The 17,774-nt window shown below is 41.7% G+C and overlaps 1 protein-coding gene across 1 annotated transcript in view; it reads left to right on the top strand.

Annotated features, from left to right (window-relative positions):
- The first annotated feature begins 9,894 nt into the window (after positions 1-9,894).
- Positions 9,895-17,774, top strand: part of LOC119735067 (netrin-1-like) — a 45,665-nt gene continuing 37,785 nt past the window's right edge. Inside the window, exon 1 of the mRNA XM_038208759.1 lies at positions 9,895-11,575. Within this exon, the coding sequence (XP_038064687.1) occupies positions 10,549-11,575 (1,027 nt within the window). The 5' untranslated portion in view covers positions 9,895-10,548. The remainder of the gene's footprint in view (positions 11,576-17,774) is intronic.

Genomic DNA, 17,774 nt, shown 5'->3' with positions numbered 1-17,774 from the left:
GGGAAGGAACAAGTAACGCTTCAACAACGGACTAGACACTCACGACCACGAAAATGCACGGAGAAGTTCTTATCCAATGGAAAATATGAGTATTATGTGACTATACGTCTCTGATATGTTTGTCTGTCTCACCGTGTATCTTGCCTCTCTGTCTATGGTGTGTTTGTCCAGTCTTTTTGTTAAGTTGCTTCCTTGCACCGTTTTAGTTCCTAAACTTTTGACATACGACTGACTGACCAACATCGGACTGAACGCGGTGACAATTTTATGTTGCACCTAGCTTGTCTGTCCTCCACAAATTAGATGGTTGTTTTCATTTTGTGTATATTTTATCACTGGCAGTTCGTAATGAGGCCAAAAGCCTCCATTGCCATTGAGGAAACTTTAATTCTTAAGTTGAATTTATTGATAAAATCATTTACTTGTATATTTGTCTTTCATAAAAAAAATTGTACGAGTCAAAAATAATCTTTTAAAAAAGGTAGATTATACAAATGATTATATATGTAAACCTGTATATTATACTTTTTTGGACTATTATGCTTAATGTTATCGTGTAAATAATAATGTATTACGTTCAGTTTATACGAAAGTGTATTCTGAGATATAGTCTGAAAAAATATCATAAATTTATACTTTCTGTTTCAAAATATATAAACAGGGAACTGGTTGTTGTGGGGAACACTGACCATTCGTTGTATTTTATTATGTGAGTTTACAAAGCGTTTGGTGTTTGTTGAAATTTATTATGGATCACCTTGCACCTAATTTCTGTATAAAAATGCTCAACATGCATTGAAACAATAAAATTATGAAGTGTCGGTGCTTAAGAGGTTAATAGTTGTGTAAGAGTGATTTGCTATTTTTTTTTTACTCATTTACCCCAAGAGGGCGCTATTTTTGGAATGTTACACTTTTATTATCCAAAGCAACCAAATGCAAATAGTGCCGGCCCTCCTGTTGTGTCTGAAATATCTCAACAAGAATTATTGCTTGGTGCATGATGCTCCCCAAATAATATTATAAGTATATGACGTGACCATTCAAGCTATTACGTTCTTGAGGGGCCAAACCCAAAAGTATTTGATCCCTGTTTTTCGTTCAGGTGCCTAAGAATTTCTGTGAGATTTTTCTGCGCGTTAATGAATGAAAGAGGGCGCACTTGCAATGGAGCACACAATGTTAAAAAAAAAAAAGTTTATACAATGGACACGTAGGCTACACATTGTTAAATCACTTTATTTGCGTTTTATCGACACTCTGATTCATCTATCTATCCGATTTCTGATATTTTGAGCTGACTGTCAAGAAACAACACAATGACATTTTTCAAAACTTTTAAGAATGAAACAGTACGTAAAATACATGTCTCTTTGAACCTTTGCTTTAAAAGGGGGTGGGTGGAGTTGGGGGGGGGGTTGAGCCTATCCACGCCCCGTTGCCCTTGAATTGCATTGATTCGTGTTCTTTCCATGGACCTAAGACGATCTTCGGGAGAAGTGGGTAAAAGGAGTTAGGAGAGGAAAGTATGTGATATTTGAAGCGATAATACGGGCGTCGGCGATAATATTCTGGCAAGACGGAGAAACCCAGCCTCTTCTGTTTTGTCCTTGCGAAGATGCACTTGGCTCGTTAACAAAGCTTTTAACTGCAAAACAGTTTTATGAAGTTTCTCTCTGTGCCATGTGTTGTCACTATGTAGGCCTATTTAAATTTCCCCTTTGTCCGACTCTTTGTCTTCTAAATTCCAAAGTGAAGGCAAACAAATGAGAGACTCGAATTCTTTTTTCTTCGTTTTATCCTTGCATACATCACAAGATAATTTCGCTGGCCAAGAGAACACACGTTTTACTAGACATTTAAAAGAGATGTTCAAAAAAGGTCTTCATATTCGGATCAATCTACGGCGGACCACATCATATGAGGGTGATCCCAAAGTCATTTTGAAAATACAGAAAATACTGTTAAGATTTTTGTTTCTTTGCTAAGCAAACTGAAAAATCAGCATCAGTCGGAAGCAACTGACATCATATCTCACGCAGCTCTGAAAAGTAACTTGTGTTTTGCTAAGCAACTATTTGCCGTTCTTGGTTCGAAAGTTCGACAGCCATCGGGTCCTTGCTCTCTAGGCTGTCCTGTAATCTTCATTTTACTTGACCTCAAAAGTGCATTATGAGGGGTAATGCAATGTTGACGATTAAATGAAATATTTCACACCTCATGTCATTGCAGAGGCTGGCCCTAATTCCTCGTTATACTTCCAAAAACACCGCATCGGAATTTCCGAGGAACCACTTATCCGGGTTTCTCTCATCGGGCGGTGTAGGGCCGGCCACCTGTGCCGAACACGGGCCGGAACAGACGGGGGACCTACAGCGTAGGTGCCCCGACGGGCATCGGCCTGATGAGCCGGTCTAAACACGGCGATCGCGTTGGATTGAGCCTGGAGCAAGATTCGGACGTGCCTGTGACCGGGAGTGCCCCGGTTGAATCACCGGGTGCAGGCCGGTGGCCACGGCCCGCCAACGGCCCCGTCCAGCCCGTACATAGCGGTCCCCTGGCGCGACAGGCCCCTGATGAGATCTGTCACGATGAAGTATCCAATGTATTTGCCCATGTGTCAGCGTGTATGACACTTTCCCAACGGTGTTGGCAGGTTGGGGAGAGGATATGGTTAGTTTTGATAGGTGCGAATGATATCTGTGCTTCTTGTTAGCCGCAGCAATTTGAGTTCTTAAGCTCTGATACACAGGGACAAGGCTTTCTATCTATTTTTTGCTGCATATTTAATAATATGTTTCTCCATGCATGTCTTAGATTGATCTTTTTAGTGATCCCGTGCAAAATTGTTGATGCCCTTCATAAGGTGAGGGCGCCACCAGTTTGGAAATGCTGGTTCCTTAGCACAGCATAATTGTGGCAGAATTCTACAGGTTGCAAACAACAAAGAAAAAAATACATATACTCCTGAACGAAAACCTTCAAATATCAAAAGTATTAATAACCGCACAAGCATCTTAGAGTTGTCATGAAATGAATTATCTAAAACTGTTATTCCCAAGAAAACAGTCATAAAAAAAGTATTTCATGACAGCCTCACAGAAACATAATAGGGACTACATTGGAGATGGGAGATCATGATTAAAGCTAAAACGGCTCTATTTGGGGGTCACTTCTCAAAAGAATATAAGTCAGTATTTTGGCTATGTTGATTTAAGAGTGTGTGATACGCCTTTGTCCAAAAGATCATTGTCAGTACACATCAGTGTTAGGCCTGATTTCGTTCTATGTACTTCCTTCTTTCTTGTCAAAACCTCAAGTCAAACTAGATTTATGGTCAGGAGATGAGATGAAAAATGTCCCCCACAGGTGACACTCTCTTCCCAGACCGGATTTGGTTTCTTGTTTCGATCCTCTAGGAAGCTTTAGTGGTGGAATATCTCACTATCCGTTGGTTAGTAACTCCCAGGTGTACCATCAAAAACACGTCACGTAATGGATGCTTAATCGGGCCTAGCAGGCAGACGTGTCAGAAGTGACACCAAGCGTTGATTATTAACATGCACAGTTCAGGACGGTGTGGGATGAAACAAGTACAAAACCAAAATCACAGCAACTTCTCAAAGAATGCTACTTCAGTACAACACACGCACGAAAAGAAATACAACATGACTGTACAAAATGTACATGTACATCGATGAGCACTAAATAATAACTGGAGAAAAAATCACAAGCTTGGGATTCTAACCCGCGACCTCTTGCTTATAAGTGCAAGTCAGTAACCTGCATCTCATACACTCACATAATTCCATTATTAAAATATGGATTTTTTTTTCATTTTAAAGTTTTGGTGTCAAATGCTAGCTTAATTCGTTGAACGATCCTTGAGCTAGATCAAGGAACCCAATGAATTGTGCATTTGGGGCTCGAGCATTATTTGCTTCTTGTGGTCTTTGCACCTGCGATTATCATATTTCACAGGAGGCCATTGGTATTTGGACAATTCTGAGCAACTTGTCAGCGGGTTAATTAGCTGCTTACTTAGAAATACGCTAAGGACGGATATATTTTGCTTAGCCATAACAGGTTACCAACAAGACCATGATACATACAGTTTGGACTGTTTCCCAGTTGACTTTCGCTGAGCACAAACATTTGCCATGCAATGTTTGCTGTTAAGAGCTTCATACAATTTGGTCCTTGCAACTGTTATAGTGAGGATATGAAAGTTGGTTTACCAAGACTAAGAGAGCCTTTAAAATTCCCACTTGAGAGCCAAAGATATTAACCTCAGCCAGACGAACCGCGATTCTACCCAATCTGTCTGATTGACATCTCGTAACGACCCTTCAGGTAACAACAATAATAATAAACTTTTTTTTAATAATGACTGCCAGGCCCTGTTTTACCATCGATCAGCGAGATCGCTGGTAATATTGTGACAGGCCGTCCAAACAGGGTGTAAATCACGGAGGAATGCCAGACCGACCGTGCCTGCCGTGATATAGCCGGCCGTTCAAGGGCAGCAAAACACCGCCGCACCTGGGCGCTGCTTACAGGACAAACAGACTGATCGTCGGAGACTGGAATTGTATACTTAATACCAAGGGCGGGCAATGTTAGTTTATAAGGGGTTTCCTTGGTGTTAGTTTTTACCCCTTTTGTCTCCGGGAAGTTTACAATATTAAGTGTTCATTACTAACGGGTAAGTTCGGATTTTGGTGTATGTAACCATTGACCGATTCAGATTTTATAAATATGTAAATATCTTGGTACAATTTGACATTTTTTTTTTCGCCCTTGGTATTTCCTAGATTTCTCAGTAACTAATTGCACTTTGTTTCACACTGAAGATTATGTCATTGCTAGCAACGCATTGCTGCCAACACGTACACTTTCTCTTCCAGTGTGAAATTAACTTGCCTAAAAGCTTTTACAAGACAGACGTGGCAAAAGTTATGTCTATTTTCGATCAATGATGAAATTTACACAGGAAATATTCGAGGAAGAATGCGGTAGATTTATGAACCTAAGTAGGTGTCATTTGGAATTCACATAGAAACCGCAAATCATGAGAAATACTTGGAACATCAGACCAGCAGGAGTCGCCAGGCTCTGGTCTAACTGATGCTAACTGGGCGCCGAATCTCCAGGGCCCCATTGCGTGAAAATTCAGGCAGTAAAAATGGCGCCGAAACGGTGAGCCAAAAACCCCGCACGGCTTGTGCATCAGAGAGCACGCCTGAACACTTGAACTTGAAGATGTGGAATCTCAGAAGCGTCAGAGTAAATTATCCGCGAGTCAAAACATCCGTGTGATCTATGTCATTTAGCCAACAATCACGGGACGGTGGAATGTGACAGTCATGACATGCGGGAGCCATAGTGTGCTACACCAAATCTCCCAAGAGAAGATTCACTGTTTTCTTCTCGGTAGCATCTGCTGGTATTTTCTCAAACAAATTGTTTGAAAAGTTTGTTATATTTTGTTTGGAAAGTTTGTTAACTCTCTGCACCTGTGGACAAGTACCTTATGAAATAGTACAGGGTTGAAGAGCAATTTAAACAAAAAAGGCAGGCTAGAGTACTGACAAAGCAAATTTCCATTTTGCATGAGAAAATCTTTACGTTTAGGTGTCATGTCCTTTTCTTTTCGATTCACCTGTTGTAAGGTAAAGGTTCACGATTGAAAGAAGAAATTGTTCCTGAAGATTTACTAGAATGGCAGAGAAATCGAGGAACTTACATAGCGCCCTCTGTTGATTTCACTCATTACTGACGGGCATCGTGTCCATCTTCGGCTGTAAGCAGACCTACATAAAGAGAGACAAAAAACGGTTGTCACTCTTTTTTTTGTCAGAAGACATAATTGTGTTCATCATGTTTTTTTCTTATAAAGAAGTTACCAAATGTATATCTGAAGTCATTGTCCAAATAAGTTGTTTGCCCCACTTCACCTCTGCGGTCATACAAAGCTTCCATCAAAATATCTCTAGAAGTGTTTCGGGGCTTTTGTTTTTATAGTGATGCGAATTCCCATAGTCATTAGAAAGAATGCCATCATAAAAGAAGTTTCAATATGACGGATGATTCAGCACTAAAAAAATTAACCGTTTGGGTTTTTTTCTGTGATGAATAATGCTATTGTGTTAGTTTCTCTTAGATTTGTCAATTCTCCATGATAATCAGTACAACGAGCTAGCTGCATTTCAGAATCATAAAAAAACAATCACTAAACATTAAGATAAAGAAGCAGGATTGTTTACAAACAGAGTTTTAGTGTGAAATTCAATATCTCCATTTCCTCTGTTTAATATTTCTTTATTTTATTTTTTTTACTCGGAGTCCTTAAAGACTGATTTGCCTGTGCGTGCTATTGTGGTTGACATCGTCTTGGTTTTGTAGATAATGATGGTGAACTAAAAACGGGAATAGTGACAGGTTCGATCTTTTGTTGACGGTGACTGCACTCTGATATCATCTCCGTCTGACCCGTAGCATGGTCTAGAATTTACCTCACGTAGGCATCCGCATCTCCTTGACAATTATCCCTACCCCACTATCACCCAGAGACTTACACTCCAGTTGAAAGCAACAAAATAGATGCTTCATTTAATATGCTCTGACGGCAACAAGAATATTACAATGTACGTCGCACTCCTGAGAAGCCAAACAAGAGATCCTCCGGCGGAATAAAAAGATGGGTCATCGGTTTGGGAATAAGGCAGGATGTTATAGGCACGAAAGTGATGTACCCAAGGGGTGAGAATCACCGAGACAGGAAAAGCGACTCACTGGCGATGGTAGTCGAAACAAGAAAAGTGACATGTAGGTCTCCTTTATTCTAATACGGGACCTGTATCCGCCGTCTAGCCGGCCCATTTTTGCTCCGAGTTGAAATCCCTTATCTATCAACGCGAGGGTTGTATGACGAAGCTAGCGCAGTATGTAGCGCCATCCTTACCGAAAGTAGAGTAGGTCTGCTGTCTCGGTTACGAAGGGAGAGAGTTGCTAACTATGTGGTGATAATAATGACGTCGGAACGGTTTGTACCTTAGATATTTCTGAGTTCAACTATGCAGCAGGTGGAATACTATTTTGACATGTCGCATTTTCCAAATCGTCAAAATGAAATATGTTCATGACATCACAAAGTAATCTTTTTGAGAAGGCTGGTTTTCCATATGAAGTAAGATCAGAAACTAACAAAGAAAATGAAATGGGATATGTAACACTCACAAATTAAGTGTTTCCTTTTTTAATTGGTCCACAATGCTCAACAATTAAAAAGTTTGTATACACGATGATTTCCATTAATATATTTTTGTTCACGTGAAATGACGTGGCCGTTGCGTCGGGAAAATATTATTAACAAGTCTAGCGAATAACTGTGACTGGCCGGTGCAAGAGAATCTAAAAAAAGAGCAATGAAAGGAGCCGCTAGACTAGGTATTGTCCAACACAGACGTATCAATAAAACGCCTATTGGTGACAAGTTTAACTGTCTCACACCCTGTCTGTCTCGACAAATAGAACAAGCCAGAGACGGTTACGCAGTATACAGTACTCATGTCCTTAAGGTGATATTGTATTTGATGCTACAAACAAACAGAAGGGCCGGGAGGTTCGTCTCCAAGTTCGGCTTCAGGTTGCAGTTTTCAAGATTTGTTAGGCTACTGACGTGGGAGATTCATGCTTACTATCTCCATGTTCTGCTGCTGAATATCACTATTGGTATAGGCTAATATCAGACCAGACTTATTTAAAAGAGTACTTTGCTCAAACAAGTTCTTTAATTATCCTGGTGATGCAGAGCATTTCATTGCTTCAGAGAGGAAGAGGTAAACCTGTACTTTTGAAAAAGGAAGGTGACCCAAGCTCTTGTCACCAAAGCAGCTTCAGGCATAGGAATTTTTATTTTCGTCTGAGCGAAGTGCAAAAGAAATTGGCTAACTTGCAGGTTCCGGCTAGTAGTAGTTACAGGTGACTGCTCTCGCACATTATTTGCAAAGTTCACAGACCGTGCGTTCCCTTGTGCCGTGAGTGTGTATCAAGCAACGGGGTGATGGCGCCGCCAACGTGACCCGGTTTTGAAGTCTCGATAGGGAGTCAGATCCACCTCTAATTGTTCAGTTGATGAATACAACACCTATGTCTGACAGCTCTGAAATCGATTTCAACAATTGAGACGAGTGCATACGTAAAATGACTTCATTTATTGCAAGAGAACGTTTATTTCCGCTACAACAAACTATGGTCAGTTCGCGGTGTTAGTGATGAAATTAACAAACTTGTTTTGCAATGCAGTTTTTGTGGAGTTTCAGATTTCCTTCATTTCAAGTTGTTGGTATTAAAAGTATAACCTTATGCATACATGTTCTGCCACCTGCGTAATGTCAGATTTCAGACTGAAGCTGTCCTCGAATTTCTACTCATCGTGAGCGTGTATAAATTATACCGATTAAAAGAAATGAGCCTTCGCAATTAATTCGGGGAGAAAAGTGCTACTGGTTTCAATTCACCCTGTAGGCCTATAAGCATTGAAACACAATACAATTCCTGGGCTAAACGGCTGTTGTGTTCACCGCTTTTACTTTCATAACTTATTCCTAAGGGGGCAATCAAGTGCATATCTGACCTTCACCAGTCATGTAGGGGGCCGGTCGTGAAAAACTGCCTTTCCAAGGGCAAAAATTACACGGTAACAAAAACCCCGCCAAAAGTCTGACCGCGCGGCTCACCGCAAAATTCTGCGGTCTGTTGCTATACGCTGTCAGAAAAAAAAGGTGTGATCTGCGTCGACACGTGCATTGTTAAGAGGCATGGCTAGCAAACTGAGGTCAAGCCGTTTAAGTTTGCTCTTAAGCAGGTCGGTGGATAATTATCCATGGCTTTATGAAAATTGGCACAGAAATCCAATTGAGATAACAATCTTCAAATTCAGTTTGTGAAAAGTGATTTAATTATCTCATTTAATGGGACTAAACATGGTCGGAAAAGGGTATGGTTATGTCACGTGTATAGCTATAGGGTGTTCACACAAAGTTCCCAAATTTCTCTTCGTGGTTTTATTGCCTGACGCTTACGCAAGTCACAAATGTACATGTACATTTTACTATTTATACTTCCAAGTTAATACAGCTACAACTTCCATCAGACTCGCAGTATACACCGTTTATTTCATAATGAAACACTGTACATGCGCATCTGAGCATAAGTTAGAAGCAAGTACTGAGTGTCTGGTTCGCAGTCAGACATTCCGAATGCATATTTCCGTCGAGAGCCTGTCGCGATCATCATATATTTATATTTATCATCTCTGTGTGAGGCATATTTAAACCCATGGTTTGGCCGACAGGTAAAGTGTGAAAGTTGGAAAGGGGAATGACTGCACATTTTTGTTTGTCGTGGAGTTGTGCAGCTGCCAATTAGCCGTCAATTGGTTCAAATCATCGGCGTGTCATTGGCAGCCGAAGTGGCGTGGTATGTTGAAATTCCGTCTCCACACTTCCAGAATCGAATCAGCTATACATACAGCCATAGAGAAAGGACCAACAATTCATAAAACCAGTCTGCATAGTGCTAGTGAGGTCCATGAAATATAGAACAGTCAGGTGCTGTGAGCATACACCCGAAGTGAACTTTGTGAATGCAACTGCAGTGCCACTGACCATAGACCACACTGCGTAATGTCTGAATCCAGCGCACTTGTAGGTTGGGCGTTCTGATTGGTCTGTTCAACGCTTGCGCAGTATGGTTGCTGTGCGCGCTGACGTGCGAAGTTGAACTCATTTGCTTGAATTGGTGATATTCTGTTTATCGGGGACCGCCCCAAAACACTTTCAAGCAAAAAGGAAGGGGTGATCGTGTTTAGTATAGCAAGAACGATTAGAAGCCAATCAGACATATATCTAATCACGGCCTTCTTGCGTAGTTCAGTGTGCGTGCATCTGGTCGTTTGGAAACCCTCTGGAGTTTTTTTCTCTCTTCGCGACCCCAACTCCCCGATGCAGTTGACAGAACACAACCCACTTTAGTCGGCAGTTGACACGCCAATATTGCGGTGGAGCTTAATACAAACAGGAAGTAATAGACGATCGTGTTCACGTGCGTGTGTACAGGTAACACAGCTCAACCCCGGATCGTTGGATTTGTATGAGACAAGCTGGGGATGGATTTGTTCGAGTTGAGAGCAAGACAAATATTGGCGTGAAAAGAGGAGGCGCATCGACATCTCTCAATGTGCCCTCATTCTGCCTTGTTTGGCGGTGCGTGAAAAGCCTGTCGACTCGACTCAAGAACCTGGCAGTGTGTGCCGGGTACACATTGAAGTTTACACAGAGCAGCACGGCACTTGTCAATTTGGGAAAGCCGGATTCACACCTTATGGTCAGCACTCAACGCTGGCAGTATTTGTAATTAACAGACAGAGCTGCAGCCGCAAACTTCGAAGTTTCAAACGTTAAAATAAGATTACTGATTCCCTGTGGATTTTATTTCAGTTACATTATCAGACACACCGGTTAAACCGGCATTGGTTTTACGAAAATGCATTTTGCTGTTAGATTTCGGTATTTGTTGGCGGTGATGTTGAGTGGGATGTGGTGTGCCAGATCGGACGCGCAGAATTTGAACATGTTCGCGGCTCAACAGAATCAGCCCGACCCGTGTTACAGCGAGCCAGGCGGTCAGCCCCGGCGCTGCGTTCCCGATTTCGTCAACGCTGCGTTTGGGGTTCCCGTGGAGGCGTCAAGCACCTGTGGAACGCCGCCCAGTCGGTTCTGCGCATTGTCAAGCGGGGATGAAGGTGAGCGACAGCGGAACTGCTTCGTGTGCGACGCCAATCAGCCCAAGAGGAGACATCCTCCGGAGTTTCTTACCGACTTGCACAACCCCAATAACCTGACGTGTTGGCAGTCGGAGCCCTTCACCTCCAACCCTCACAACGTCACTTTGCACCTAGCGCTGGAGAAGTTGTACGAGCTCACCTACATCTCCTTGGAATTCTGCTCTCTGCGTCCGGACTCCCTGTCCGTCCTCAAGTCGCAGGATTACGGCAAGACGTGGCAGCCGTATCACTACTACTCCAGCCAGTGCCGAAAGGTCTACGGGAAGACCAAGAATGCAGCGATTACAAAGCAGAACGAGCAGGAGGCCATCTGTAGCGACATCCAGAGCCCCGACCTGACGTCGGTAGCGGCGGCCGGTTCACGGGTCGCCTTCAGCACCTTGGAAGGTCGCCCCTCCGCCTTCGATTTCGACAACAGCCCGGTCCTGCAGGACTGGGTGACAGCCACGGATATCAAGGTGATCTTCAACCGTTTGCCATCGCTGGGAGACGAGGAGTTAGACGACTCCATCCGAGAGAGCTACTATTACGCCGTGTCCGACTTCTCCGTCGGTGGCCGGTGCAAGTGCAACGGGCACGCGTCTCGGTGCATCAAAGACCGGGACGGGAATCGTGTCTGCGACTGCAAACACAACACAGCGGGAGCAGAGTGTGAGATGTGCAAGCCGTTCCATTACGACAGACCCTGGGCACGGGCAACCACCAAAGAAGCCAATGAATGTGTCCGTAAGTATCTCAGAACTTTCTGTCCAGTTTAAAGCCAACATCTCCTTTATTTACTTGCAGTTTCAACCAACTCGTAACCGTAATAATACTATTTAGAATCACTGCGTTACGCAAACACGAAACAAGTTAACTACCATCAAAAGAAACGGTTTCATATCAGCTTAAATACGACTCGTCATCTTTCGTCTAAAATTAAAGTCAAGCCAACTTAATTTCTGGATGCCCCAATATGCATTTGTCATTCCTGGTTCATCTGGACGAAGAAAATGTTGCCATTGACAATCACTGTACAATCGTCCCACTCCTCCACCCTCTGTGAGTATTCAGGGGGTATTGACTGGCAGATCGAACCGCAAACTAGACAGAATACAGATTTGGGATGTATTGGGCTAAACTTTTCCAGAGATATATTAAAGAAGTCCACTGTGTTATGCTGTTCGGAATCAAAAGCAAGGCACACACTAAGACGTAAACACTGCTTTCAACCTGCAAATTGGTAAAATCAACCTGCATCAAAATTAACAGAAACAAATTAGCACCAGCTATTTCTGTATTCACTCTGGGTCTTATATCACATAATTTAACTATATACCTACTATGAAATGTTTATAAATTGATAGCCGTTGTGCCTATCGCCCGTGTCCCTGTCCTGAAGCTAAAAACACACCGAGGACACGCAACTAATGGCGACCAGATCCGCTCTGTAATTGTGCCCTAATTAGATTGTCAAAAACTACTACCATGTTGTCTGGCGACATAACGAGTATGTCCTGTACTTTTCTTGTCAACGGGCAGCTACTTTGCGTACAATGCCCTTTGATGCCAAGATCATGCTTTAAAAATAGAGCTAGAAGCTCTGCAGTTTTAAGGTATTTAGTCCGGCACTCATCAGAATTTTAGTCAAAATTACAACTGCTTTCTCTATACACACGGCGATAGTTCTAGCTTCTAGAGTTCTTATTTTCTAGTCAACAATCTTGAATAACAAAAACAGTTATATTGACCCACTTTTTAGTTGCTCTCGGCTGAGAGTAAATTTTGACATTTTTAAAAGACTGAAAGATCCTGTTTTTTCTCAATCGTTTACGTCATCCACAGTAAAAAAAAAAAAAAAGTCTTTCCCCTCGTCCATCTCATATTCCAACATCTATTGGTTCTTCCATGATCAAACAACTTGCTTTCTTTGAAACCGACTTTAATCCATATCCCTTTGTTACGGTTGTCCACCGTGCTAACTTGTATCTATGCAGATCACAATGTCTGTGAGTCCGTCGCACTGTTTGTATGCAGGTCAGTCTTTGATTCTACAACCTGGCAGCGTATTCCTTCTGACTGTCTTATCTCTTCTCATCAAGGGACACTCAGGAAAGATCTGGGCTAAGCCATGTAAGCCTGGCTTTCCTTTGTGACCCTTTGGCTCAAGCTTTCCCCACCCACGGGTGCCTCTTCCTTTCCCCCGGTAGTCAGACTTATTCTTTGCTGTCGGGTCCTCTTGTCCAGTCAATTCATTTTTATCTTACTGGGTTTTGTTTATATTATTTTTTTTTATTAGTTTATCGTCCTCAATTCTATCACTATATTATAGCATAAATTATTATGATCAAGTCACTGAAAATGTAAGCATCATTTCAGCAGTATTAGACAATTAAAATGAATGAGATTGATTCTCGACTCATTAATTTGGAGAATAGAACTGTTTAACATTTATTCCTGTATGATGTGTGGAAACTAATCATGAGAAATACGTGCTTTGTAGCATTTGAAATAATTGTAGGTCGTTCAGAGCTAATTAGCTACAGCCTGCATTGGTTAAGTTGCAGTTTTGCAGGTTAAGTTGTGTGTTTTTTTAAAAGAAGGTCAGCCAAAAGAAATACTTTTCAGAGCGTACAGTGCTGGCCAAAAGGTTAGCGAATGACATCATGTTTGTTTCACTGAACGTTTTTGTAGTTTCAACACTTGTCTTAATTACTGAATGTTTTATCAGTTAAAGTTTTGGAGAAGAATAACTCAGGATGAACCTTTTGCTGAAGATTTTAACTTTCTTATTGAAATTTTAAATCTGGGACTAAAATTAGTGGAGATAGACTTTTTTTCAGGTTTTAATTCGACAGTTTGTTTTTCAAAGGCATTCGACTAGCAGAAAAAAAAAAGTTTTTACCCTCATTGGCAATTCACTCTTATGACTTGATAGGGCGCGTTCTAATGCCCAATCCCCAGCCCGACACAGGTGCAGGGGTGCACCGTTAAGTTCCGTGGTCAATTAGTATGAGTGCTGCCGAGTTCCGTGCTCAAATTGGGTGGGGATGGCGGCCCGATCTATCAGAGGTGAGCAGATATTCCACCGGGGGTTTAAAGGGAAATCCCAGGCTCCGTGTACTTTGTACCGTGTCGATACAGACATAATGGGATTTCATTAAAACAATGCCTGCTGATGTGACAATAGAAAGCACGCGCAGTGATATGACAGTGTGGTAAAACAATTCATGTGTTGTAATTGATGAGAACGAGTACATTTTGTATTTAAAAAAAAAAAGACAAGGAGGCCTGAGATTGAGAACAGTTTGCGAGAAAAACAACAAAATAATGTCTGACCTTTTTGTGGAATACGGAAACCGTGACCAACAGAGACTTGGCAAAGTCTAGACGAGGCCGATATCCAGGTTGATTCATAGGTTAGGTCTTTGCGCTTAAGGCTGATGTATATCAGCGAGCTATACGAAAAAACAGAGATGATTGCTAGCGAGAAATGTAATGCCGAGTGTTCGGTTATAATGCATTGTGAGAGTGTTCCACTCAGGAAATTGGTGTCGTTTTCTAATGCGTCAAGATGCTTCGAGCGTAGGGCGAAATGAAAAGGGTACCTCGGCCCCTGCCAGCTCGGGATTAAAATCCATTTCTCGGAGTCCTGGGAAAAGGCAGGATTTTCTTTGGAAAGATACTTTTGATTTGTTTCCCCCTTGAAAACACGGATTAGTACCGTTGAGCTTTCCTTCGGCCAGATCTTATCTCGACTTGTCAAAACTTATTATTTTCCCGGGATTTGAACTGAATACGCTTGATGTAAATCAAAAGTGACAAGTATTTCACCGTTTTGGGAATAAAGTCAGGCGTCCAGAAGAAATTCATAAAATATAATGTCACACTATCTGGAATTGTTTTCTTAAGAAAAAAAAATATGTTTCAGATTTGACTAGGAGGCATATGGCAAAAGGTGGAACTTCAGATCAGGAAAGACAACGTTATTTGAAGTCCGGGCCAAGAAAGACTGAATTGAATCTATAGTAAAAGGCTTATTCGAGTTGTTTCAGTAGATACGAGATTTCGTGACAGCTCACAAGAGCTAAGCAAACCAGTCAGTATTTTGAAGACGTTTAGAGTTTGCATGAGCAATTTTTAAACAGATGAGTCAAGAACAATCAATCACTCACAGCATACACGTGCACGTAAATCACGTTGAAATGTAACTAAAAAGAGAAACGACGCCAATGCAGGCTATTTGTCAGTTTCCATGCATGGAAAGTTTCACGCATCTCCTTTGAGAGCCGCGTATACATCTGTATTTGGTTACAGAATTAGAAATGAGATTTTGACGTGGGGTCCGTGTCTGGGCGCGATAACCACAAGATCTGTGGTTTGTAAGCCAGGTTTTGGTCACAAAATATAGAGCAGGCCAATTGTGGGGTGTATTATGTTCTGTTTAAAAGTGAACCTTAAAAATATACCAGCGGTGATAAAGTACAGGCAAACTGGGGGCATTGGAACCCTCACTCACAACTGACAGATTTACTGTGTGACTATCCTCCCATTTCCGCAGATTGGTTCTCATTTCCCACTTATTTAGGCAACTGAATTTATCGACCCCATTCCTTGTCATGTTGTGCACTGCCTGCTTTACATTACAGCTGCTCGGGGTAATTGAAGTTGTCAAATTTGTACATCACCAGTACAAATTCTCGGAGAAACGATCTAGATATCAGGACAGACGGAAGGAAGAGCAGGCTAATTAAGATGGCGCTCGGAAACGGTGGTTATTCATGCAATCATCAAGTGGGTATCAAAAAGTTGGCACTTCAGTCTGGTACAATGTGGAGCATGGCCTTACACTTGAAAACACGTGTTCGCTTGTTTCAATCAGTAAAGGTTATTTAATTAACGGCAACATCACGTGTTGTGCAACGGAAAGTGCATCTTACCGTTTGGCAACACGCTAATCTTGTCAGCACAATGGTGTAATACCAGTAAATTAGGCGATACATTATAGGTCTACCAAAGTTCCTGTTAACTTACTGAATGTCAAGTTTAGGTTAATCGGAATTCCCTTATTTATCAAATGAAATAGCAAGGACACCAACTGACGTTATGACTCAAATTTGGTATGTGTGACTGTATTTTGAACTATATTCTGCTGAATATGCTTTCCCATAGATAGAATGCAGCGTGTGTGACTTTTTAGCCTTATTTGAGCGCTTGCTTGAGCGCTTGCTTGAGTCTCACACCTTTATAAATATGTATTTGCACAAAGTTATAATGCAAATCACACTGAATACCCCGAATGCAAACACGCCATACTGCTGGAATTGTCCCTTTGTACGTTTCACAATAACTTAAAAGTTCGCCAAACTGCTGCTCATCTGTCGCAAATGGACCGAGAAAAGGCAATTTGTATCACTGACCGACGGAAATTGCATTCCTGATCAGATTCAATTATGGGCGGTGAATTGTGGTTGATATTTCAATTATTGCCCGGACATTATTCACTTGTTCGCGACGAGTATCGTAGCCAGCCACTGCGAGGCTGGTGTAACTGTTTCTGACAAGGGCAAAGATGGGATTAGTTGATGCCAAAACGCAAAGTTCACAGATAGAATTAGGGGGAAAAGGGCAAAAGAGAGTTTCAATGAAATTGTCCCAAGGGTTGGCGTTGGGGTGATTGGGTCTAGAAAGGTCCGGAGCAGTCGAGGGAGAATCTGTGGACCTCGCCAATAGGCTATAGGTAGGCCAGCAACCTCTGATAGAGAAAATAATACCTATATACGGGTCAAATGCGGTCAATTTCTCCCAAGATTCGGATTTAATCGGCCAGTAATAAGCTTTATTAGCCCGCCCATTATCTGAGGTAGCTACAGGGACCGCGTGTATGTCAGTACAGGTATAGCTTTTATCCAAGCCGATGCAATTTTGTTTTATACCAGGGCGGACCGTTAGTTTTGGCAGCTTCCTCAGGGCTGTAACGGGGGACGACTTGTTATAAAAAACGGAGCATAGCTCCGGGCTAGTGCTCCATCACTCCAACTTTCCGGAGATAGGTTTTATATGACTCAGTTTGAAAAGCATCATGCAGGTGCGGGAATAAATACTGTCTAATAACAGTCAAAGTCTAACGGGCACGATCTAATGACGTAATTTTGCATTATACTGGGTGAGTAAAAAAGAAAAGAAAAGAGGAAACCCAAATGGCAGGACCATTTTTTGAATTAAGTTCTGCATGTAGCACTTGCAAAATCTAGGATATGAAAGCCCAATTAATATCTTTTAGTACAGGAATCATTCAAATCACTCATGTGCTTTTCAAGTTACGGGATTTTGAACACAACCACAGTTTTAAAGTTCTAGGGATGTACGTGAATTGTTTTCGTTTTGCTGAAAGAACACTTACCTTTTTTGTGATACGTGGACAGAACTTTAAAACGGTGTTTGTGTTTTAAAATTCCGTAACTTGAAAAGTACATAAGTGATTTGAATGATCCATGCACTAAAAGAAAGCTTATTAATTGGGGTTTCATATCCTATGGATTTTTGAAAGTGCTACATGCAGAACTTCATTACAAAAACGGTCCTAGTATTTTGGGTTTCCTTTTTTTTTACTCACCCTGTAGGTCATTTAACACGCATGCGCTGATGTATTGGGGCATGTTCACAATTCGCTACAATGCTACCTAATCTTATCCGTAAGTTTAGCTACTTCAAATCATCGAGAGTATCAGATTATGCCTATGGGATGCAGGCCTATCAACACTTTCTACAAAATGCATTTGATTACATTTAAATGGGTTCTTTTGCTTTACGCGAACGTTATCGGTCGATTGTCAACGGAGTATCTCTGGTACACGTTAAGCGAAATCGGGCTCTTGAATATTTCTTGCAAATTGAACATATCACTTCGCGTTTCTCAGCTGATGCTCAGTCATACTTAAATCCT

Source organism: Patiria miniata, unplaced genomic scaffold (assembly GCF_015706575.1).
Source record: "Patiria miniata isolate m_02_andy unplaced genomic scaffold, ASM1570657v1 HiC_scaffold_28, whole genome shotgun sequence".
Lineage (NCBI taxonomy): Eukaryota > Metazoa > Echinodermata > Asteroidea > Valvatida > Asterinidae > Patiria > Patiria miniata.
This window is presented reverse-complemented; position numbering and strand designations above follow the sequence as displayed.